Source organism: Electrophorus electricus, chromosome 17 (genome assembly GCF_041902795.1).
Source record: "Electrophorus electricus isolate QZ-2024a chromosome 17, ASM4190279v1, whole genome shotgun sequence".
In the NCBI taxonomy this organism is placed as follows: domain Eukaryota; kingdom Metazoa; phylum Chordata; class Actinopteri; order Gymnotiformes; family Gymnotidae; genus Electrophorus; species Electrophorus electricus.
Window position 1 is genome coordinate 15,269,704 of NC_137513.1, and position 25,634 is coordinate 15,295,337.

Sequence of the window (25,634 nt, forward strand, 5' to 3'; positions counted from 1 at the left end):
TTTCTCTACAGAAAGCTCGTGCTCTCGTAGGGTAGCTGTGCATCAGCATGGGTGTGTGTGATGTGGTTGCAGACTACAATGTAGAATTTAAATGCATTATATTAAAAAAAAAAAACGGCATGGGATACAGTTCAAACCTAGATATGAAGTCACATGAGTGTTTGTGTGTGCACGTGCATGCGATGTGGGTGATGTACAATGTAGAACCTCTAACGTTTAAGTGTATAATCATTGATTGCTTTATATTAACAGGACACATTTTAAATCTAGAAATCTGAGGTCAGATTAAAGGTGTGTGTGTGTGTGTGTGTGTGTGTGTGTGTGTGTGTGTGTGTGTGTGTGTGTGTGTGAGAGAGAGAGAGAAAGAGAGAGAGAGATGGAATGTTGATGATAAGGGCTGAATGCACTTTCTGCAGCTTGTTGGAACTTGCTTCATCATATGTCATGGATCCTATGTGGTTAGCTAACCCAGGCCTGCCTGAGATTCAGCCTGTGTATTTGGCTTTTATTAACTACATGCAGTGTATACATTGCTGTGTACATGCGTGCATGTGTATGCATCCTACGTTCTTTCATTCTTTTCTTTCTGTTCCCCTTTAGAGCTCATTAATGGTGAAGCAGGAAGTCAGCTGATGTGCTGTATGTTTTCCAGCTCAGCGTGTTTGTAAGGGTTGGTTTGGTCAAAGAGCAGAGCTGTGGACAAACCCCAGAGTGTTAAGGACATGGCTGGCAGATAAAACACAGGAGACAATTGAGCCAGGCTACCCTGAGCTGAGAAATCTTGCCTGATGTTTGTATAGAAGTGCACATATTGGAATTTGTCACATTTGCTGTGAAAGTAGAAGCCATTATTCTTCATTTTGTTTACAGATTGACCTGCCACTTTGTGAGACGATGAGAAGAAGAAATTTGTTCTAAAATTCTGCTACTGTGTGTGTGTGTGTGTGTGTATATATATATATATATATATATATTAATATTTTATATATATATATATATATATATTAATATTTTATATATATATATATATATATATATATATATATATATATATATATATATATAATACACACACATATATACACACACAAATATGTATGTATGTGTGTGTATATATAGATAGATATAGATAGATAGATATAGATAGAGATATATATAGATGGAGAGGGAGAGAGAGAGAGAGAGATATCTATACATATACACACACACAATGGGTGTGGGTGTGGGTGTTAGCTTTGAAGGATTGTATATTCTTTTACCTTCCTTTAATACTCAATGTAGCAATAAACTGCTTCATAGGCCTGTGTGTGTGGACACACTTTTGCAAAACTCCCCACAATCCCCAACTACAGCAGTGTGCCGTAGGGTCCCTGTAGACATTGCAATGTTATCCAGATGTTATCCAGCACTGGATAAACACACAACAGGCCAAACACACTGCGACTGGCTGAGAGTGCGAGCCTCCACTTCCCAAGCACCCTCTCAATGACCTCACACATGCATTCTACATTCCCTCGAGGGATGCAGTCTGCACCAGTGTCTGCATCTGTGCCTGTGCGCACACGCGCGCACACACACACACACACACACCCCTGTGGCAGGTCTACTCTGTGCGTGGTTACTTTTCTGGTTATGTGAAACAGAAGGGTGGTGCATATGGCTCTGCTGTTCTCCAGTCTTGTTTCACTCTCCTCTAGCCTGTAAAAGTGGGTCAGACTGTCCCAGCTGAAGCATGGCCTGCCACAGACATGCACATGCACCTCTGCTTGGAAAAGCGTTCAGCAGCTTAGTTAGCTCTGCGGTGGAAGGTGCTACAGGGTTGAGCTCACCAACCTCAGCAATATCAGGATAACATCTGATACGCCTGAGAATGTAACCTTTTTATCAGAGCAATGTGGTATTTTTAATCTTAAGGGTTATCAACTCCTGGAGGAAGGCACACATGACTCCTTGATTTTAGTATTTTGTTTTGTGTTCATCTTGGGCGCATGTGCAGCACACACCGGTGTGCAGATTTTACATTTACAGGCTGTTCAACACAACCTGGTCCCTGTTATTCTGTTTTTGTTGGAATTCTGAAATGTTTTCCCCCATTTATATAAATTAATTAGCCTTTTTAACAAATCTGTTTTTGTGTGTTTAAAATCACATGCCAAGATTAGTTAATTTGTGTTGGATGGTGTTCGTCTGAGCTATGCCATCATAATGCGCACCTATTGGCTGGCGGGAGACTGAAGCTAATGCAGGCAATCCCGACAGACAGGCCATTCAGGGACACTCTGAGTGATGATTGTAAAGATGAATCAAGGGAACAATGATGGGAAATCTTATGAATGGAGATTACAGATATGAATGGAGATTACAGATAGATCATATTCTCCAACCACATTTTCATTTGCATTTTCGGCATTTGGCAGGCGCGCCCTTCCAGAGTGAATAGATGGTTTGTCAGAATGACTGTATGTGTACTGTCTGGAAACTGAACCCATGACCTTGGTGATAATTCTTTGCTTGAGCTCACGTGTGGGGGTCCAGCCCAAGTGTGGGGTCCAGCCTCCTTGTGTCCACACCTTCCTTTCTTGGAACCAAACCACCTCAGGCTGTAAAGGATCCATCTCTAATGAAGTCAGAAGCAAAAGTAAACTAATTTCTCCGTGTCCTTTGTTTCATAAATAGCAAATGTTGTATTGGCTGAATAAGCAATAGGGTAAAAATATCCCTGTCTACTGACTAAGACTTATACAGTCTGTAGATGTCTATATTATTTGCATATCTGCCTGCTTTTAGGTTTTTTTTTTTGTTTTTTTTTTCTAAATTCCTGCATCAGTCTCTCCCACCCGTTAGTCGCTGTCTTTGTTTAACCACCACCCCTGGTGAGACAGCTGTCCACAGCTCTTACTGGGGCTTACTCTTACTCTTGTGTGTTTTCCAGTGCAGTGGCTGCATGAGAGAGCAGCTCCTCCACCTCCTCCACCTACTCCACACACACGTCGTTTCTTACTGGAAGATCTGGTCCCTCTGGATCCCACAGGACTGCTAAGGGAACATAATGTGCTATGTGAGAGAGAGAGACAGGCAGACAGAGAAAGTGTGTGTGTGTGTGTGTGGGTGTGGGTGGGTGTGTGTGGGTTCGCGCACACACGCGCATAGCTGCAGGAATGCTGGTGTTTGCTAAGCGCTGCAGAGACTGTCCAAACACACATTTACCAACTGGGAGCATATTAGTGTCTCTGTACTGCAGACCTGAATAGAGGCTCTTGTGCAGATGGAGGAGGCGGATGAGGGGACAACTGGTGGAGGGGCAGGCACTGGGGTAATGGTTGCAGGGGCTGCTGTAGGAGGGATGGGAGCAGGGGCCGAGTAGGAGTAGCCGGGGTTGAGGTAGTCTTGGGGTGGTGGGGGGTCTCAGGTTATGGGGGCTATCGATGGGCGTGTAGGGGTTGGTGTAAGAGGGGCAACGCACAGACTGGGCAAGGGCAGCAGGGGCACAGCTAGACTGGGAGGGTGAACTCGGACAGCAGCTCTGAATGGCAGCGCCCTCTTGAGTTCTTCAGGAGTTGTAACAGCTGATCTCGCCTCCACGAGCTGCTCCATGGAAAAGGAACCCCTGCTCTTAGAGGTCTTCCACTCTGCTGAACTTGGCCCCATCTTTCCAACGCTGTGCGTGGGCGTGTGTGTGCGCGGGTGTGTGTGCGCGTGTGCTTGTGTATTTAGGCCAGTCCTGGAAAAGGCATGGTATGTGGAACACAGTGGCATTATTTTTGATATAAGTAAAATTGTTTGAGCATCTGAAATTTTTAAACACCCTCCAAATTTTTGGTTCTGTCCATAGAGTGGGAGCGTTTGGGAGTGTGGGTGGTTTGTGAGCAGCAGCTGGCAGAGCTGATGTGGCAGGTTGTATTGGAGCATGGCACTCATGCAGGAATGCTGAAAGCAGAGCATTCTGGCTGTGCTGCACGACTTTGGAGGGACATGGCATGTTCCCTGGAGTGGTGGCCACTCGGGAGCCAGAGCGAGTGATGTGCATGTGGTCCTGGTGACAATTGACTCCCTGCTCCTGTGTGCTAGTTTTGTGGGACGAGCACCGTTCTGCAGATAACTGAAGCAGCGATGCTCTGGGAGGGTGGAGGCGCTGCACAAAGACGAGGGTGGTGGAGTAGTGGGGTGGTTGGTGCAGTGCTCTCTGGAAGGCTGTGGAGAAGGTGGGCTGGGTGTAAGGGGGTGTGGGCCTAGTGTGGGCACTTTGTGTGCTTCATACTCTGCTCAATGCTGTGTGCATATGTGAGAGTGTGTATGACTGATGAATCCCTGAGGTAGCAACATCTGTCTATAAACACACACTTTGACCGGACCACAATATCCAGCCTCAAGTCAAATGCCTATTAAATTCTGGCGGCTCCCCCAGACCCACTGTGCACAAAGTAGGAGACAAATACTGAATCACATTTCTCTTTCTATCTCCTTCTCTCTTTCACCCCTTTCTTTTTCTCCATTTCTCACTATTTCTCTCATTCTTTCTTCCTCTTTATCTCTCCTTTCTTTCTGACAGTCAATTTCTCTAGGTTTCTGTCTCTCCACACTACCTGTCTTAGGTGCACATGTCTCCACACTATCTGTCTTAGGTGTACAGTTAGGTAGCACACGGTGTTGCTCCAGAACAACCATCTCACGCTGCCAGCTTTCCTTTTGAACATCTTCCTTAACACAGCAGTGCACATACACATCCTCAACTTTGGCAATAACACACTCCACCATGTCCAATGGCAACATTCTCCTGTTGTTACGCATTGTTTGGTGCTACCATTTTGGTTTAGGTTCCCAGCCAAGAGAGGGAAGGATGGATGGATGGATCTGTTCAGTGATATTTAAATTTTGTTACTACCATTTTTCCAGTATGCTTTCTTAAGGAGACACTTCTCTGTGCCATGGACTTGTATCATTATTTATTAATTCAAGATGTTTGCTCACACAAAGGAACATTTACACACATTATCAGGCAGTTTCTGCACACAGCCTGTTCTTCCTCTGCCTCAGCTGGAACTCTTGCTTTTTCCATTACTATTTATCAACTGGTATTTATTCTCTTCTTTTTATGTAGTCTGTGTATGCGTGTGCTGTATGTCATGTGTGCATGGCTCAGTGGGCATATAGATGTTAGACTTTGCTTGTGTTTGGTGAAGAGGGGTAAATTTGCAGGGTACACACCCACTCATGAACATTCCCACACACACAGATTCATGCACACTGACTGACGGGCTGTTCCTAATACACTAATATGCTCATTACACTTGTAAGAACACCATGTTTTACTACATGCATACACATGTCCCCTGTGAAGTCTCTGTCTCTGTCTGTCTGTCTCTCTCTCTTTTCTCTCACTCATTCACATTCACTCAGTCACACACACATTCTCTCACACACACACACACATTTAAAGCTCTTCCAGTAAGAACCCCTCCTTCACTCTTACCAAAAAAGGTGCTTTGATGTCAGCTGGAGCCGCCAGTAGAGTCATGGCTTCTAAAACGCTGCTGCTTGCCACTCCTGCCAAATATTTACTCTGCCTCTACTGCGCTCCTCACACTCGGCCTGCCTTCATGGCTCCACCCCTATTTAATGGAGCCTTTGTGATCTTTGATGCTCCCTGCCTTTCATATGCACAGACAATAGAGCTTGGCTATTAAATGCCTGGGCCACATGGTGCATCACCCTCTGCGTGGCTGGGCGTTTATTTTCAACATCAGCTCACAAGCTGTGCTCCTTTATTCAGGCCACTGTTGTTTTCCAATTCAGCTGAGGTGGAAGGTGCTGCCGCAGGCCTTCAGCCATGGAGTGGTGTCCTGAGGCACGCTGGTCGGCCTCTTCTTCCTGTGTCTGCTACTGCCACTACAAATGGCTCTGGGCCTTCTGGAATGTTCCTCCAGGATATGACATAGTAGCTGTGTTCTTGTGAGGAGGCCGGCGTGCTTTTGTAGTTACTGAGGTGTCAACCAGAAGGCATTACCGTCCACCACCTGATTTACGTCGGCCAGAGCGAACCTTGGTAACGCTGCTGCCTCAGGGCCACTGATGGCTCTAACAGGCTTTTCTCATGGCCAGAGAGAGGGACACAAAAACAGAGTGGGAGAAGCAAAAACCCTGGAGAGAGAGACGAGAGACCGGGATAGGGAGAGACCGAGAGAGACCATAGTAGACAGAAGTGGAAAAGTCATTCATGCATCAGAAACCAATCATAGTGCATCACTTTTGAGAGGAACTGTGTGTGCGCATGTGTGCGGATGTGTTTGTATTTGAGTGTCTGAGGTTTGTGTGTGTGTCTGGTTACCATACAGTTGCTGGGAACAATCTTAATGTTCTAGTTTTGAGTCCCAGAAGGCAGGACACCCCCCCCCCCCCCCCACAGCACCATGTCCTGCTCATGTTTCAGTATGATCTCATATAGTGTTTGTGTGTATCCGCGCCTGTGTATCTGCGCCTGTTTGTGTGTTATGTACAAAAATAAATGATGCTGATTGATGAATCAGTGCTTCTCTTGGCTTCTGCCGTGTGTGTGTGTGCATGTGCGTGTGTGTGTTCATCAGAGTGTTTGACGGTTGTCTCTTCTCCACACACAGGGCCTGCTGAAGTTCCAATGATGTCACCCAATGGGTCGATTCCTCCAATCCATGTGCCTCCTGGCTATATCTCCCAGGTGAGTGCGTGCGTGCGTGCGTGAGTATTTAAAGTGTAAGAGGGAGTGTATAAATCTGCAGGACTCCACTTGTATCCAAGCTCCACTTGTTTTCAATATATTTATGGAGAAAATTATTTTAGGAACATATTCCGGACTGTTAGACCACTGCTCACTATGTGTCTGGCAAAGTGTATTCCTGTTAGCATTTCAGCAGGCCGCACCAATGAACAAAGTATTTGTGCAAACATGCTGTTGTTGAAACATTCTAGGCGTCAGTTGATGGAGTAGAAACTACTTTTAACTAGCAGCTAGCGACACGGGTCATTTATCCTACGTTATTGTTTCATTGACTCGTCTAGCGCTAACATGCTAGCTTGCATGTTTCAGCAGTAATAATAATGGTAGGTGATGCATGCCAGTTTGATGTTAATTTCTCCTTGCTTTTGATAGAGATGACAGGCAGTCTGTTTGATGGGTGTCTGCTCGCATTTTCCATCTCCTGCTTACTATTTTTCTTCTCGTGTTTTTGCTCAAGTAAGTTTATGCAAGATGTGACCAAAGTTCCTGGCCCTGCTGTATGCTTTTCCAACTGTGTTGCCATGGGGTAGTTTCTTTCAGTATCTTAAATATAACGGGACTGAACCATTTTGACCAAGTAGAGCCAGAGTGAGCGGGTGAGAGACAGAGGTGGCTCTAGAGGTGACTTACCAAGACAACATGCCTGATTCTCTGGTTGTTCATGGCACCATGGGTGTGCAAGATACATACCCTAGAATTTATGTGTGTGTGTGTGTGTGTGTGTTTCCTAATTTTAAACATATCATTCTGTACTAGTTCATAGTTTGGACAGAAGGAGCTCATTATCAATATCTGTTTAAGGTGCAACTCCACACACAAACACACGCGCACACACACATACAAACACACACACACACACACACACACACACACACACACACACACACACACACACACACACACACACACACACACAAACACATTCCTTCTATGTCCTTGGGCTCTGCTTGAGTACAGAAGCAGCTTTGCCCAGAGCTACCTACAACCTATCTCCATGGGGAGGAGGGCAGACAGAGAGGTTGAGCCAGGGCACGGCAGGGGGAGTGAGTAAGTGATTGTGCAGGTTTATTTGTCCTTTTCATCTCTTTCTTTCCTCTCTTTCACTCTCTCATGGACTGAATGTGTCACCCTGAGGCAGTTCCTAAGAAATGTTGTGCATCAGGGTGGACTCGGATAGGTTTTCAGATTTGTGGAGGCTCATGTGGTCACCTGAAGAGCTGCCAGTAGTGAGTCATGATGAGATTATCCATAAGAATGTGTATATAGCCTGATCTTCACTCACTCCTGCCTGCTAGCCCAGACAGGGAGGTCAGTATTTCACTCCCCAAATCACTGATCTGGAAGTCCACTACAAATCTTAAACCTGTATTTTTGTCTTTAATTATTTGGAGCATCACCATAAGTCTCTGTAGGAAGAGATTATGACCTTAATTCACCTCAGATGGTTCTTTTTGTTCTATTCAGCAGTTGTTCTAGCCCTGGCACACTGCAGTGCCCCTCTCTCCTCATTTACCGTAGAACAGGTCACAGCTCACGTCATCCGCCGTAACAGTTTGCGGGAGCCAGCCGGAGCACAGCTACCCCGAGGGAGTTGCAGTACTTCTCCTGTCAGACTTCTTCCCTTAAGCCTCACTGTGCTTGCCAGCGAGTTTGGGGAATTGGTGGTGTTACTTTGAAGCACTTTGTTACTTTGAAGTAAATGTTTGACTCGGTTAAAGTGCCTCTGTCATTCAAAAACTTGATGGCCTGCCCTCAGTCTGGGGCAACAGGGCTATAACATACTCACCCTGCTGATGTCATTTCCCTGAAGGGTCTGAACCGAGAAAACACAGTTTATGTATACGGACAGAGGTTCGTAACGATCCTCTCCCACGCTTTGGACTCTGCCCTTGCAGATGGCGCAAAACAGGAATAATGGTGGGCAGAGTAGAGGGGAAGAGAGAGAGGCAGAGAGAGAGAGAGAGGGAGGGGAGGGCAGAGAGAGATAAATGAGACCGGGAGAGACATGGGGGCAGTGAAGATGGGTGTGTGGTTGGTATACAGATCTGGCAACTATTAAGAGTGTGACAGTGTGAGAGAGATTTAGAGCAGGCCATGTATATGCCAGCTTAGAGCAGAAAACAGACACACTTATATAAGATGCGTGAGACTTGCAGCAGGCACAGGATCAGGGTGTGGCAGATCAGGGATCAGAGATCAGGGATCAGAGAATGGCAGGGATACTGATCAGGGATCAGAGAATGGCAGGAATGGATTCAGCCATCTCCTGTTTATCCCTAACGATCTATTAGATTGAGATGTGTTGGAGGTTCTGGTTTAGGGTTAATTGCATGACCAGAGCTGAATTCAGCATTGCTCTTATGTGACTGCTTGAGTCTGCTGCGGGGTCAGAGGTTAAGGGTGAGGTGCCTAGGTGCAGGTTCAGTTTGCATAAGTGATCATCTCTAAACATGCCCCCTTCACAGAAAGAATTTATGTGCCAATCTGAAATTTGTCTGAATGATGTCCGAATGATGCTGCTCTGTCTGTCCAAAAGTCAAGGTTCAAATGTGTACTGCATATTTGATAGTCACTCCAGCCATTTTTCTCCCTCGCAGCTCCTCCACACATCAACATATTTGCTCAAAGATCACAGTGTAAAAAGATGCTCACAAAAGCCTAATGGCTGACTGAACAGCCTTGGATGCATGACTGATGGAGAGATCCATCAACCATCATCATTTTGTTTCTCTGTAGGTGCTTGAGGATAACACCGGAGTCAGAAGAGTGGTGGTAACTCCCCAGTCTCCCGAGTGTTACCCCCCAAGCTATTCCCCTGCCATCTCCCCCACCCACCACTTATCCCCATACATGACCCACCCCCACTTCATCCCCAACTCCCACACAGCCTTCTACCCACCAGTCAGCCCTGGGGACATGCCCCCCCCCCAGTTCTACCAGCACCACCTCCCGCCCATGTACAATGAAGGTAAGACGCTTCCTCTCCTCAACTGGGTTCTCCGCCCTGCTGCTGTGCTGCACTGCAGACGACGCCCCGCTCCACCTGCTCGGACACGCCTGACTCTATACCGGAAGGGCTCGAGCGTCACCGTGCAGTCGCCCAATGACTTGAGGTCGGGTGTGCCTGTCCTGGAAAAAGACGCGTGTGCAGTGCAGTGAGGCTTCTGGGGCTTGAACCGAGAGCCATCTATGTAGCATAGTGCTGGCTGGATGAGCTATGACCATAATGTTTTACTAATGTGACGTGTGTCTGTGAACACGTGCGCATGTGTGTGTTTGCGTGTCTCCAGAGATTATCCCTATCTTTGGAGTGAACTACGGGGGTCGGGAGGAGCAGTACAAGCCGCAGCCCAAGAAGATGAAGGAGCGGGTGGAGCGGCAGAACTGCGCCAACAGCCTGCCCTCGTCCACTTACAAGAGTGCCATGACCTGCAGCAGTGTCTACAATGGCTACAGCAAGAGCCACGCGGGTGGAGGGGGAGGTGGAGGGGGGTTGGGGGGAGGGGGTGGAGCCAGCCCCGGAGCCAAGAAGGTGGGCCGAGGGCCACGGAGCAGCCCCAGGAGTCAGGAGCCCGACATGCCAGGTGAGCATCTGGACAGAACAGAAGCCTTGTGTTTTACTGTTGCCTGTGCTTTCTCTGTGATCTCTCTATTCCTGTGTATTTTCTCTGTGTATGTGTGTATGAGTCTCTCTGGGTGTAAGTCTGTATATGTGTGTGTGACGGATGTACCATCAATAGTCAGTTAGCATTGCAAGTTGTGTAATAAGAAAGGGAATATGCTTTTGGATTAAAACACACGTTTGAGCTTTAGCATCTCGGGGAGTGAATGTTATGCTTAATTAATTAAATGTGTACAAATGTTTGGGACGGACAAAGGGCAGGAAGGAGCCAGAGAGGTGGGTGGGTCCATTCTTCTGGCTAGCTGGCAGTAGAGGAGGTGCTATCAGTTTTCCTGCTCCTACAATGTAGCCCTTGTTGGTCAGCTTGGGCTTGACCCACATACCTACAGTGTTGTGTTCTTGTGCTGAAGGGCCCCCGTTGAGGCTCATGTCCTCCCCCTTTATATAACCACACCCCCTACATGGGGACTGGTGGAGAGGCTCCACCTCCTCCCATGCATCATTCTCCTTCTGTGTGTTTCTGGGCTTTATTATTTTTTAGTGACTCATTATTTTATGCAGAATTGCTTAAACGCCCCTGCTGTGCTTCACAAAAACCATATGGTTCCTCAGCAACTACATCTGCCACGCTTGTGTCAGTACCAGACTGGCCTGATGTCTCAGGTGGGGAGGTTCTTGTAGTAGTCATCCTCTTCCTCAGCCCAGGATCACCCTAATTCTGCACTGACCATAAAAATGGGCATTGTGGCAGTTCTCCATGTAGGTGTGTGTGGGACCTGTTATTTGCTGATGTCATGGAAATGACATGTATGAAACGGCTTGAAGAAATTAAAGGGCTTGGCGTTTCATTTCTTCAGCATTTTTACCCACTCCCATATGACACACACACACACACACACACACACACACACACACACACACACCATCATGCTCCAAAGTGGATGTATGTTCTAGATAAGGGGAGTAATCTCTAGCTATTGTTCACTTGAAACCACAGTGAACCAAGAGTAACACATGCCGTCAGACACCACCTAGTGGAGAGCAGCCGAGTTTGGCTTTACGGCGTAGCCCATCCCACCAGTCCACCTTGCATTTGACCCACGCTTGTTGTTGTCAAATGCGGGGGGCTGAGATCCACTAAAGATGACAGATGATAAAGCACTCAGCTGGTGTTACAGATCTGATTTATAGCTGGATTTGTTCAGGATTTTGCCTTCGGATTTCATGCATGCTCGCGCACACACTCATGCGTGCACACGGTCTGTTTCGCTTTCAATACCATGTTGGAGATCAGGTGAGCGCAGTCCAACTGATCCATATCCTTCTGTAAAGCAGCTGAACTTGGCTGAGCAGTTCCTGCCGTAGGTTGTCATGTTGTCATGCTGCTGGTGGTGTGGGTGTGTCATCCAGAACTGCTTATGGTGTGGGTGTGTCCTCACTGAATTGCAGCTGAATTCCAGATGCATGTAGATATTTAAAAAAAAACCAAAAAAAACACCCCAGCCTGGAGTCCACTACACTCACACCAGCCTGGAGTCCACTACACCAACCCCAGCATTCAGTCTGGTGCTGTCTGTATGTTCAGTATGCAAATCAGCCAATCACACAGCCCAGATACTCGCTGTTAGGTCTCATTGACAGGGCTTAGAGGCCCAGTAGAGGCACAGTAAAGGACACAGTGCACAGCTAGTCTGATGCTTCAGCCACCTGCTCCATCCTGAAAGTAAAGTCTCTAAGCCTTCAAGAAGAAATAACATCCTTCAAAACACCCATACACATACACACTCACATACATGCATACACACACACTCTCACTCACTCTGGCTCTACTTTAGTGTTTGTGTTGAGCCAGAAGGTGATGGATTCCACTTGTGAAAACCTGTGGTATTCTGCATGATTTTTGCAGATTCCGGCTGGCCTTAACACCCCAGCTGCACCAGATGTGTCCTAATCCTCCATCTTGGCTGAGATGTTCTTCCATTGTGGGGGAGTCCCAGACACTCATGTGTAAACATACAAACACAAAAACACACACTTTACTTATATGGGCCACTACAGTGTGACTTGTTGGGTAAGGGGTCACAGCAGTGACACAGCTCTGCAGCGCAATGGCAGGATTGAGGGGCACAGGGAAACTGGCCACCTCACTGCCTTCCGTGCAGCTGCCATGGGTGAGCTCCCAGCTGTCTGGGTTCCAGGGCAGGCCTGAGATCTTCCAGACACTTTCCCATAACCCACGTCCCGACAGCCCCTGGGAATGGCTGCTGCACACACTGCCAACAGCAACCCTGCGCCTGCTACGCTTTGAGTGTGGGAAGTCCCCCCCAGGACAGCCCTGCACAAGGCCCATCTGTGTGAGGGCAGGGATGCTGAATGGGGATCGGATCTGCAGCATCAGAATCAGAATTCCACATAGAAGAAATTTGACTTGATGATGTCAATCAGAATAAACACTATAAAAATCTAAAGACTGTATACTATAAAAATAGTAGATAAATAAAACTTTAAAACGTTACAGTAAATAGATAAAAGGACTAAAGGATTCATCTGGAAAAGAGCTCACAGAGTGCAAGTAAGGAAAAGGGGGGAAAATAGGAAAAGATGTGCAATGCAGTGAGTTTATACAGTGTGCAGTGCATCTTGGTTTAAGTCATTGGGGGACCCGGGTCATGTTGATGAGGCTGGCTGCTGCAGTTAAGGGGAAAAAACAGACCTCAGTCTCTTGCCAGTGGGAAGTGTTTCGAAGATGTCAAGTCCAGGGTGTGAGGGATCAGTCATGATCTTGCCTGCTCACCTCAGTGTTCTAGAGGCGTGCAGGTCTTGGAGGGACAGATGGTTGCAGCCAAACACCCTCTCAGCAGAGGAGTTGATACAGTGCAGTCTGCCCATGTCCTAGGCAGTAGCCACAGCGTACCAAGTGACGGAGGAGGTTCGTATGGATTCAGTGATGGCAGATGCACCATCAGTGAAAAATGCACCATCAATGGTTTTGGCAGGTTGAACTTCAACTGACGCAGGAAGTGTATCCTCTGCTCTGCCTTCTTAGTGATGGAGCGGATATTCTGCTTCCACTTGAGGTCGTTGGTGATGGTGGTACCCAGAAAGCAGAAAGACTCCACAGTCAGTCAAATGTCAAAGTCAAATTTATTCATGTAGTTTACAACAGCCATTGTCACAAAGCAGCTTTACACATGTCTGAGTCCAAGGCCCCAGTGAGCAAGCCAAGGGTGACAGTGGTGAGGAAAAACTCCCTAGAGCCTGAGTAAGAAACCTTGTGAGGAACCAAGACTCAAAGGGGAGCCCGTCCTTCTCTTACTAACAGTGGACACAGTGTCAACTATGGAGTCACGCAGAGTGATTGGGTCAGGTGCTGGAGTGCAACAGCAATGCTGGGCTCTGCGGTGTGTGTGTGTGTGTGTGTGTGTGTGTGTGTGTGTGCGTACTCTTTTTCTCTTACTCTCTCGCTCCTCCCACCTCATTCTTTCTAATGCTCTGAGTTCTGTCCTGCATGTGTGTGTTTCAGACCAGAAATAGCAGTGTGTTGTTACTCTCGCTGAGTGTCACTGGGAGACTTGTGTAAGTGTGTTGGAGACCAAGTGCTAGCATGCGCACACCACAAACAAACACTCCTGTGGCTGATGAGACGGGTGCAAGAAAAGGCACACACATCTGCTCTATTCACATGTCGCACGTCCGCAGTGGGGTATGCTTAGTGCCTGCAGGTGGAGAATGTGTGTGTGCATGCTTTCGTGTGTGTCTATGGGTGTGGGGACTGTGGTGGGATGGCAGCAGCTTCGGAAGTGGGGTATATCTAAGTGTGATCGAGTGGAGCGGGTGTCAGCGTTAGGATCGCAATTAGCCAGCCAGCTGTGGAATGTGTGCTATGCAGGGATGAAAATGAGTCTGGAGTTTTTCCTCTCTCAATCTCTCACCTCCCTCTGTCCATCCATCCCACTCTTCTCCCTCTTTACCTGTCAGCATCTCATTAACAGCCTCTGTATGTCTGTCTTATGAAGTCTGCCTACATGTCCTAAATTCAGTGTCTCAAGCCTCTGGCCCTCAAGACTCGGACTGGAAGCAGTGAACAAGCACTTGTTTATACTGGCTTTGGCCAACAGGTGGCATAAAGTCACCAGTGTGAAATGTTTGCGATTTCATTTGTGACGCATTGTCTGTCTGTCTGACTGTCTGACTGTCTGTCTGTCTGTCTGTCTGTCTGTCTGTCTGTGAACACAAGCTTTTTATTTCTCTCAGCGGTACATTTGGAGTCCTCCTGGAGACATCTGTCTAAAAACAAAGTGATAAGCCAGTGCTACACTGCCTTTGAGTGGTGTTTAGCGTGAGTGATCACAACGCCCACTAGCAACAATCCCACTTCTTCCTGAGAGCTGTTTTTGCCATTAAGACTTACAAGACTGATGTCTGAGGAGATTATATGTCTGTATGGTCTTGTATACATGCGCACAGACACACACACACACTGAGACAGCTTGTTGGTGTAGTTAGCTGTATGACCGTTGGGTGTCTGAGAATTCTGTTGATATTCCTGGAGAGGCTTTTATCCTCTCAGTAGTCCCCAACAGTTTACCTTTTCATACGCACAGACACATCTACACAAACACGCACTCATGCTCATACACTCACACACACAGACGTACAGCCATACCATGTCTGCTGTTGTTCCCTGCAGACCATTAGAAAAGAGAGCTGGTATGTTTGGGGCTGTGTGTGGGGAGGTTACTTAGAGTTGTACAGTGTTCTGTGGGTTGGTTGGTAGATGGTGGGGGAGTCGCATCCTCTTGCACCTTATCCATCTTTAAATGAGCACATCCACCCTACCCAACTTGCCTACCTTACCCACTCTACCCTCCCTATCAACCTTTCCCACTCTATCATATGCATAAGCTGGAGAGAGAGACAGAGAGGGATGTATTGACACACAGAGAGAAAGACAGACTGAGACACACACAGATGGGGTCAGGCCAGGGTTGCCAGTTCTCATTTTGTGTTCTTTTCTCGTTTGCTTCATGAACATTTAACAGAGCCAAATACCAACATCTTGAATACACTACTTGAATTCACTGTTACACAGATGGGGTCTGAGTCCTAAAAGAGCTATTGTGAGAACAGCAAGTACTGTGAGATCTTATCAGATCACACTCACACACACACACCATTTATTTTATTATAGTTGGTGTGTGTTAAATATGTACAATTTGTCTTTCTGGCCTTCCGTCCTCTGAATATCGTCTAACCTCGAATCTTTCAGGGATATAAAGTGATCTCTGTGGTCCCTCTCCCATTTGTGATCCCTCTTCCACTGTCATCCCTCCTATTCCCTACTGTGATTCCTCCCCCTCCCTACTGTGACTTCCTGATTTTGTAATAATCCTCCTCTCTCTCTCTCTCTCTCTCTCTCTCTCTCTCTCTCTCTCCCCCCCTCCTCCACATCCTCTCATCCTGAAGATCAAGATTCAGAAGTGAAGAAATTGCAAGATGTTCTTTCAGAAATGGAGAAACCACAGGTGAGTTGTGAGTGTGAATGGGTCCACCTATAGCGTCCTACCCATACTGTCAGGTCTGCTGTGGCATGGTGGGAAATGTCCACCACAAAATGCTTTGAATACTCCGGCGTCAAATCCCATGCTTGTGGTGGCAGTATGCATATATTCTTGTTGTGGGATAGTGCCACCATTAGTATGTGCGCTTGATCAGCCACTTGCATTTCTATATACAGCCACATGGTGGCAGCATTTTGCCATCCTAAGGGATGTTTGAGTTTTTGGTAACCTGATGCCAAAGTAGTTGTGGTTTTAGTTTCTTTAAACAGTGTGTGTTGCAAGTTGTCATCTACTCATTCATGATGGAAGGTGCTTGTTTTTATGAGTCACTGTGGTGATACTGTATTGTTATTGTCAACTACAGGCTTATTTTTCAATTCTGCTACACTTTCTTTTTTTCCCCCCACAGACACAAACAACTCATTGGGGCTGAGTCATATGCATTTTTAGTACTGTTTGTCCCATTCCCTGTACTCTATATTTCTCTTCCTGTATGAAGAGAAGAAGTAAGAACATTTGACTACTCTTAAAATCTTAGGAGTATAAGGGAAAAACAGTTCATTTAAAACTCATTTGCACAATAAAGCTAATTTAGCCCTATATAGTCTTTTTAATATGTTAATAAAATTATAAATAATATTTGTAATATACCACTGTAGCTGGTATCTCAAAATCTCTGTCTAGCTCATCTGTTCTTCATGACCATAGGTTTTCCTCAAAACTGTATACACTGAAAATGCAATGCCAAGAACACTTACTGAAGTCTTTTTCTTAACTGGTCATACACTGCAGATGGAGCAGTCAGAGATTAGATTAGAAGGTGCTGCAGATTTTTCTTCATGTCCCATTTTTATGGCTGTTCTGTCAGGTATAAGGAATTGCTGTCCTTTTTTAAAGCAAAATTAAATTCTGTTTATAACCATCTGAAGTGTAAGGGCACTTTCTCTGTTTCTGCATATTTACTTAAATTCACTTTAAAGGTACTTACTTATAGCACTTATAACAATCCCGGGTCTCTTCCTAATGAAGTGTCATTTGACCTAGAGTACTGCAACAAGAAATAATATAGCCCTAAACTTGAAAATATGCAGTCCGGTTTCAAAAATTTATCATATCTCATGTGAAAACATACCAATGTCGCTTGTCATTACTTAGATTGAACAAACATTTCCATTATAGAAATGACACAATTTATTAGAATAGCAGGCCATTTTGAATTCCGTTCAGAATTCTGTTCAGCCTATGCTCATTCATGAAGCCATCCAACACCTACAGTGGGTTGAGCACCAATGCATTAAGATGGCTGAAACAATGCATATGTTGTTTCAAAAGGAAACACTGGTAGCACAGCAGCATATGTCTGTGGGCCTGCCCCAGCCTGCTGTTATTACTAGTGGGTGCAGTGTGACCAGCTCCATCATGGTCAGTCATTTGACTCAGGCCTCTGGCAGCTTATGAGGTCACCTAACAAACCTGCAGTTGGAGCTTGGCCTTCAAGTTTCAGGTTTGATTGAGCTAGAACAGGTAGTCCAGTCATAGGATATGAATCTTTAATAATGAATAAAAAATCAGGTTAATAAAATCAAGAGGAAGGAAGCAACTAACAGGAGGGGAAACAGAAATGGCAACAGAGGTTGAAGTATCTTACATATGTACTCACATGAAAGTTTTAATACTGATGTGTATAACTATTTTTACAAGTACATTTACGGGATTAGCAGACGCTTTTATCCAGAGTGACTTACAAAAGTGCTTTGTCATTTACTCATAGGGTACATCCTAGCCAGTATGGAAGGTTATATATACCAATGAACTAGAATATTGTAGAAATACACGGATCAGTGCTGATGCCTAGATGTGCAAAATACATGAGCTCTATCTTAGACAATCTTAAGTGCAATAAACAATAAGTACAAAAGTTTTAGTCAACATCAGTATTTTTAAACATACAACTACAATTTAAAACATTACTCAACACAGCTGTAATTAAATCAGCAGGGGCTGAAGGTATCTTCCCTTTAGTTCTGTTACCTTTTTACTGACTTTGCTGGAGTGTTCAAAAGCAGATGAGAGAGAAGCATGTGTAATGCATCAGACACACTGCCTAAGTCAATTCCAGATTAATACAGATTGGAGTGATCTCCCCTGTTAGACACTGAATGGCCTGTTGTGAACCTGCTGTCTTGCACAGTGGTCAGGCAGAGCTTCTGTTCAATTCGGGGTGTTAAATCATGGAAACTTGCTCAGGACCCATCAGAACTGGGGTCTGACTGAACGCTTAAAGCAGAGAACATTTCCAGTGTAATCTTGACCCACAGGGTGACTTCACACCCTGAAGCTTTCATTGTTTTCTGTTCTTAGTCAGGATAGATTCCTTCTAGAGACTGGTTTCATGTTTGAGAGGAGCTCATTATTCCAGCAGCAGCACAGAGTTGAGTTGGAGATCTAGTGCTCACGACACTGGCGTTCACCTGCTCTCCTGGGGAGCTCACGGCCTTGCTCTCTGTTATAGCTCCAGGCTCTGTAACTCTGGGGTTCTGTAGCACCATCCTTTCTGGCTCTGGGGCTCTGTAGGTCCAGGCTCTAGATACTGTAGCTCTGAAGCTCCAGGCTTTGTGGCTCTGTAGCTCCAGGCATTGTGGCTCTGGGCTTTGTGGCTCTGTGGTTCTGTAGCTACAGGCTTTGTGGCTCTGAGCTTTGTGGTTCTGGGGTTCTGCAGCTCCAGGCTTTGTGGCTCTGTGGTTCTTGTAGTTCCAGGCGAGTGCTGCAGGTGGACACCACATTGCTTCCCCCTTGGGCTGGTTCCTGCTCCTGTACACTTCAGGTTGTGAGTTCATCAGAACAGTGTAAACACATCATGACCAAGGACTATGGTTTAATGCTGAAGGAACTCACTGACATGCAAGATGACGTTTCTGCGTGCTAGGGGCAGCATTTCATTAGCCAATCTGACAATCCATGCAGGGAAGATGGGGTAGACAAAAGCTTGCCTAAGAGTTTCATTTGTTTAGTTTATGCAGATTACTTCAGGTGTGGGGTTTTCTTTGTTGGGTTATTTCTTAAGTAGGCCTCCATCTTTCGTGGCAGTATGTTTCTCATGCTTAAAGTTTCCATCTCGAAACTGCTCACTTGAAGATATGACGCTGCAGATGAGAAATGTCTGTTTTTGATATTCAGTGCAAATGCAGGGAAGATGGATCTGAGGTTGAGAATGAGGTTTCATCATAAAATTTCTTCACCTAAGATCTTTCTTCAAAATGGCTTCTCCCCTCGTTGTGTGTTTCCTAAATTTGACACACACACACACACCCCCCCCGACCCCCCCAATCACTTTGGGGGATGAAAAAGAACCAAAAAAAACAAAAAAAACCCCATCTTTTTATCCTTTGTCTGGCCCTGCAACACCATGACTGCAGAACAGAGATGTGTGACTAACTGTTGATCTGAGTGTCCCACTGACCTTATGCACTGGGCTTTGTGCCTGAATGTGCCAAATGTGTACCGGGCTATGTGCAGGAGTATGTTAAGTACACACCTGGCAACTAGGCTTGTGCACCTGTCTTGTGTATGACCCATTGCTGAGGGATGCTGCTGTTTTACGTGCAGGTGTCCAATGTGCAGGCCCGCACGGCTATGCTGCAGTGGTCGCCTCCAGCAGCCCTGCAGAAGCGGGACAGACAGAGTGATGGCCACCCGTACTCCTGCACCTACGAAGTCACCATCTCGGACAAGGGCCGCGATGGCAAGTACCGCGTCATCTACAGGTAAGACCAGCTACACTCAAATGGGAAAACATACTCTAAATGTATGTCCATTTTACTTTGGTTATCGGCCATTAATACGCTGAAAGAAAACATATGATTACATATGATGTTAATCTAACTAAAGAATGGGTATTTCTTGAATAAATATTTCCTGGTTTTGGTCCATCCGGCTGGCTAAAATATGAAGAAAAAAAAATTAAAACTGACTTAGAAAGATCTATTTGTGCTAATGATTATTAAGTTCTTGGATCCAAAGCTGTCAGTGAATTTGATGAGACTTGTACAGCTAGGTCTATCTTCCTCTGCTGGTGTTTTGTTTCATTGTGTGAGGCAAGCATATTGTATCAGATCTCCACCTCTGAATATTATGATAATAACAATGTATCAAATAAATAAATATTACATTAAATAAGAATATGCTGGGTCTAAGTAAAAACCTTGGGTCAAAGTAATCTAAAAGGAACTTAAATTTCCGCAGAACATGGCCATAATGAAGTAATTTATGATCGTGTGGAATTTTGTTAGAACATAATAACTGAGCTGCAAGAAGAGCCCACTCAAAATGGAAGCAGAAGTTAAAACAATTAGAGACAGCCATTGTGTCAGCATCCCAGAATGCACCTTTAAGACTGATTTGTCCTATTCCAGTGGTGAGGAGTTGGAATGCACTCTGAAAGATCTCAGACCAGCAACAGACTACCATGTAAGGTAGGACTGCTGATATATATATATACACACACACACACACACACACATTTTTGTTTACATCGACTAATCTACATGACATCTGGAAGGGCAATCACTCAGGCTGGCCAAGTAAAGTGCGTGTGTTGAGTGTGATGAGCATCCAAAGCTTATTTTTGTCCTCAGATGTCAGTGTTATTACCATTTTACTGCTCAGTGTTATTACATGTTTTATTGCTTAGTGTTATTAACATGTTCCTGGTAGACAATATGTAGGTGTTCTATTCATGGTATAATTTACATAATGTTACAGTCACTTGGAGGAAGGGAAGGAGGACTAGGGTCAAGCCAGGGAGACCAGAGAACCAACCACTACAAACAAATAAACCATCAGAGAAACGAACAACACAAACAAATAAACCAACAGAGAATCGACTTCCACAAATGAACCAACAATACAGGGTCTTTCTTAACTCTGTCCATTAACCATCTGCTCCTGTCCCCATCAAATCTTCTGTGGGAGAAAAGGGGAATTGAATGGACAGTGAAAGAGTGAGGGACAGGTATACAGAATGACCCATCCTTGCCGTCCGAGCACACCCTCTCCTGTTCCCACCTCACACCAGACCACACCTAAGCAATGCTATGCAGTTCCAGAGCTCCGAAATCCTTTAGCATTAACATCAGTACATCAGTATCTTGCTGATTTAGTCTGTGGGCTCTGTTGACCTTAGTTTCAGAGTACAGGGTGTCATTGAGTATGGGCCTGTCTGGGTGAGTCATGAGGCTTGGAGCAGGTGCACTGTTAACCTCACTACTTGAACAGCTGGCTGTGCTGGGACACCGCTATCTAAACGGGCCAGAAATTAAATCTGGAATTACCTCAGGATTGCCACCTCACAGCAGACACTCATAAACAGTGTAAACACCTTTGAAAATAAGTTGTAATTTATTGTACTGTAATTGAACATATTTACATTGTTGCTAGCTATGTATGTCACTCTGTTTCTCTGAATCAGGAATTTGTTTATCTTTAGTCGCATTTGTTGTGTGTGGGTGTGTGTGTTTACTGCAGAGTGCATGCCATGTGTAATTCATTGAAGGGCTCATGCTCAGAGGTGGGAACTTTCACAACTCACAGCAGCTCCCCTGACTGCCCCTCTCTCCCAAAACTGTCTCACCGCACCAAGAGCTCCCTCACCCTGCAGTGGAAGGTAGGAACTGCCCCTTTCCCCAACCTTCACACGCCCCTGCCTTCATACCTCACTCACTCTCACCTACCTCACACACCCTCACATGCGCCTTGCACTCATATACTTCGCACGTGCCTCACACTCACCTACCTCACTGAAAGTTTTGGGCAAAATTTGTTCTTGTATTTTTTTAATGTACTTTTGAGCTTGTCAACAGTCCACAGCTAGAAAATTGTTTGATTTCTTAGTGTGGATAGTCTTATCTCTGGCATTTGATTGTCTTGGTAACAGGGGAGGAAAAAATTGAGTCTCTGCATGACTGCTGAAATTGTTTGGAAAAATTGCCCATAAAATTTGAAACTGCGTCACAATCTTACTAGATCTGCCTGGAATCACATGTTTTAGCCTTTATCATCCCAGTATGCTTTCTTATTTTTTGCTTTGATTCAAAAATGCTGTCTATTTTCATCGTCATCAGGAAAGATGTTATCAGCCGATAGAAGATTGCTGCTGTAACAGTTCATTTGACATGCTAAAAGCTGAGCTTTTGTGTTTTGTCCTTCTGCATTTGAGCCTGCTGTAGTAGAGTGCTTCAGTACCCAGGTAGACCTGAGGTCCATCTTCCCCAAACAGGGTAGGCAAAATGTAGTAAGAATGAATGCCTTTCTCTTTACATGTGACATCTCCATTTTTCTCCCCTCAGCCTCCCGTTGATAACGGATCAAAAATCACCAGCTACCTTTTAGAGTGGGATGAGGTAATTCACCTTCCCCTGCTATCTGCTGTGGATATTTTGAGCTGTAGTTTATTCACAGGTGACCTGAAAACTGTGTAAAGAGTTGATTTTTGCTTTGGTAGCAAAATGCTTTATTCTGGCCAATTGACTTCCTACCCATTTTCCTTAATTCTGTCTTTTAACATCAAATCTGTGGTTTTCTGACAACCAGCTATGTTTCTGCTTTTGATTTAGTTCTGTCTTCATAATGATTGTCCAATAAATCACTCTTTTGTCTTTTGTCTCCAACAGGGCAAAAAGAATAACATTTTCCGAGAATGTTACTTTGGGAGCCAAAGGCATTATAAGCTGATCCGTCTGTGTCCGGCCATGGCATACACGTTTAGAGTGGCCGCAAGGAACGACATCGGCACCAGGTGTGGGCTCCAGATCTCATCGGCTTGCGTGTTTGTTTGTGTGGGGGAGGGCGGGTGTTTGTTTGTGCATAAGTTTGAGTATGCGTAGGTATGTCTGCAACCTTTTCTGCACGGTCAGAGTTGCATTACTCTGACCCTGTGTGCGCAGTGTGTTTTGTCTCACCCTGTTGGTGACAAGAAATTAATTATCACCACACAGTCATTGTTTTCTTCCTAATGGAGGGAGAGAGCAATGGAGCCACTTTGATTTAGGAGAACAGCAATGTGCTGGAGATGAGGTCTCCTTTCTCTTTGGAGAAATGTTGCTGTTTACCTTCTTACCGTCTCTTTATAAGTGTGACTAGTGAACACCCATGCGTGCACACACCTCTACCTATGCGTGTCTCACTGTCTCACACACTCCCTCACTCACACACAGCCACACATGCACCATTAGTCTATGTATTGCCTGCGATGCAGTAGCAAGGCTGCTTGGAGAAGTGAACAGAGAGGCATGTGGAGAGAAGGGCAGGGAAACTGCCCAGAGCTCTGATGGTGTCGATTTTTATAGCAATGCGGCGAAAAAGCTATGTAATCCACCCCCCCACCCCCACCCCCACATGCATACACACAAAGAAATTATTTAATTAATTAACTAATAGAATAAAATAAAGAAATAAAAGGCCAAGGATGCATTTAGCCTGTAAATGAACATGAATAAGTAAATAAATAATTAATGTCTTTTTTATTCTCCAAACAACAAATGATTACAGCAAAATTACAGCCATAATAATATTATTATTATTATTAATTGGACTACAGGGATTTTAAGTCCCTGTCTGTAAGTAGGGTTAGCCTTAGCCTAAGTCAGTAACAACAATATCAAAGTGCAACAAAAAAAGAGAACATGCATATTGGGCAACTTTTGGAAAGTATGCTAGCCTATGAGTCTGTATTGTGCTTGGTGTACGACTACTTACTGGGCTTCTAAAGGGAATCAGCATATCCTATTGCTTTATTTTTCAGTCTTCATGTTTCTTGCCAGTGAATGCGTTCACTTTGTCTGGTATAAGGGAGGATCTGAACACTGGCAATATTGCCAGCCATACTAAATGCGCGTCCCGAGGGAGTGCTTGAAGCACGTGCTTCAGGATGGTTGATTGTAAAATGTAAGCGGAAGGCTTTCGGGGCTCAAAGCAGCAAATCTTTCTTAGTTTTTAAAAATAGCTATAATAACTTTGTGTCATGTCCCCTCAGTCTCTCTAACTGGACTAGCAAATCAGTGGAGCAAAAGTTCTATTATGGGCACACCACATCACACACCATATGCATTGCTGTAATTTTGACCATCAGTATATAAAGCTCATGGAATTTGATTGGTTGCTCTGAAATGCTTACATAATCCAGCCTTTCCTTAGCCTCTGAAACTTCTAGACAAAATACTAAACAGAATAGCATGCCCTTCTTTTGTGTACATTAGTATTTGCTTGTGGTGTGGTTTGCACTTTTATTTGATTTGATTTCTCTCTCTCTCTGTGTGTGTGTGTGTGTGTGTGTGTGTGTGTGTGTGTCTCCATCAGTGGGTTCAGTCCTGAAGTGGTTTTCTGTACGATGGGCAGTGTGCCACAGCTGCCAGCTGCCCCCCGGCTAGTGCGTGCTGGAGTCACCTGGATCACACTGGAGTGGAGCAGGCCTGATGGCTGCACTGCTGATGAGCCTGTCACGTACACTCTGGAGATCCAGGAGGACAGCAAAGTACGTCGTTGGCCACCAGTGCTGCCAGTCATCATAATGCATAGTGCTCCTCTCCTCTTTTTTGTACAATGTCACTACCCGGCACACGATTGCTTTTGATTATCCTTTTCCCATACCACTTAAATGTTTCTCGTTTCTCATTTCATTTTGATCAGTTTACGTTCTGTACAATAATAACATGTTTTGGATGTGGGTGTGTCTATTGCTCCGCTCCACTGTGTGCCTGTCTGTATTGTATCTGTACTGGGTGAATGTGCGTTTGCAGGGAGCTGAATTTCACCCAACGTACACTGGACAAAGCTTGAGCTGTACTGTGGAAGAGCTGAAGAGGAGTTCGCAGTATAAATTCCGGGTGAGTGGAGGAGAACAGGCTTACACACACTTTACCCCCCCCCCCCCCCCCCCCAGTGTTGATATATTCTGATGTCAAGCCAAATAGCAAAGACAAGGTCATCGTGCAGATGCCATCATACCGTTTAGTTTCCATTAGCTTACATTCACTGATGGCCACATTGCTAATAATGATTATGCATAGGAGAGTTTCTAAGTATCTGGATTAAGCATTCTGTTCATATATCTGTCTAGATGTCTCTCTCTCTGTCTCTCATCCTGCCTGTTTTCCTTGTTATAAATAAGCTTGGAATAAAAAGAATAATAGCCTAATTCCACAGACACAGCAGGACTTTCTCAAGTCACATATCAGTTGTTGTTGAGATTTGGCTTGGTTTATTTCTAGAAATTTGATGCTGCTAGGTTTTTATATACTGGACATCCACAAAATGGATTTTTTTTTTTTTTGTATATAATGCAGAATGGCACAGAAGTGTAAACACCCAGACAGACAAAAACATCCTTTTTATGTACAGACACCTGAGTACTTTTTGGACTAGACTTGATTATTACTATTATTATTACTAGAATATTTATTGTGTGCACTAAAATATTTACACAATATTGAAGTTGTAAATGCTACTCTAAGGCTAAGTTCAGACTGCAGGAAAATCAGATTTGTTTCACAAATCAGGTCTTTTGAGACAACTGTCCACACTTGCAATTAATCATATTGGATTTATATTTACATCCATCACCAACCGATCAGCATGGGGTTGCTGTGGTAGCAGTGTAGGCATCAGTAACTACATAGCTATGCCGCATGTCAGACACGGACGCAGG

At 45.0% G+C, this 25,634-nt stretch overlaps 1 protein-coding gene across 6 annotated transcripts in view; it reads left to right on the forward strand.

Moving 5' to 3' along the window:
* Window positions 1-25,634, forward strand: part of fndc3ba (fibronectin type III domain containing 3Ba) — a 101,234-nt gene that overhangs the window by 49,213 nt on the left and 26,387 nt on the right. For 3 of the 6 annotated variants that reach the window (XM_027008532.3, XM_081700492.1, XM_027008531.3), the window contains 11 exons: window positions 6,615-6,691; window positions 9,488-9,719; window positions 10,042-10,335; window positions 15,840-15,898; window positions 19,541-19,698; window positions 20,347-20,406; window positions 21,458-21,596; window positions 22,279-22,332; window positions 22,603-22,727; window positions 24,287-24,461; window positions 24,727-24,813. In XM_027008532.3, coding sequence (XP_026864333.2) covers window positions 6,615-6,691; window positions 9,488-9,719; window positions 10,042-10,335; window positions 15,840-15,898; window positions 19,541-19,698; window positions 20,347-20,406; window positions 21,458-21,596; window positions 22,279-22,332; window positions 22,603-22,727; window positions 24,287-24,461; window positions 24,727-24,813 — 1,460 coding nt within the window. Of the gene's footprint in view, window positions 1-1,182; window positions 2,639-2,932; window positions 3,059-6,614; window positions 6,692-9,487; window positions 9,720-10,041; window positions 10,336-15,839; window positions 15,899-19,540; window positions 19,699-20,346; window positions 20,407-21,457; window positions 21,597-22,278; window positions 22,333-22,602; window positions 22,728-24,286; window positions 24,462-24,726; window positions 24,814-25,634 lie in introns of those variants that run through there. The other 3 variants (XM_081700490.1, XM_081700494.1, XM_081700493.1) reach the window with 2 other exon arrangements.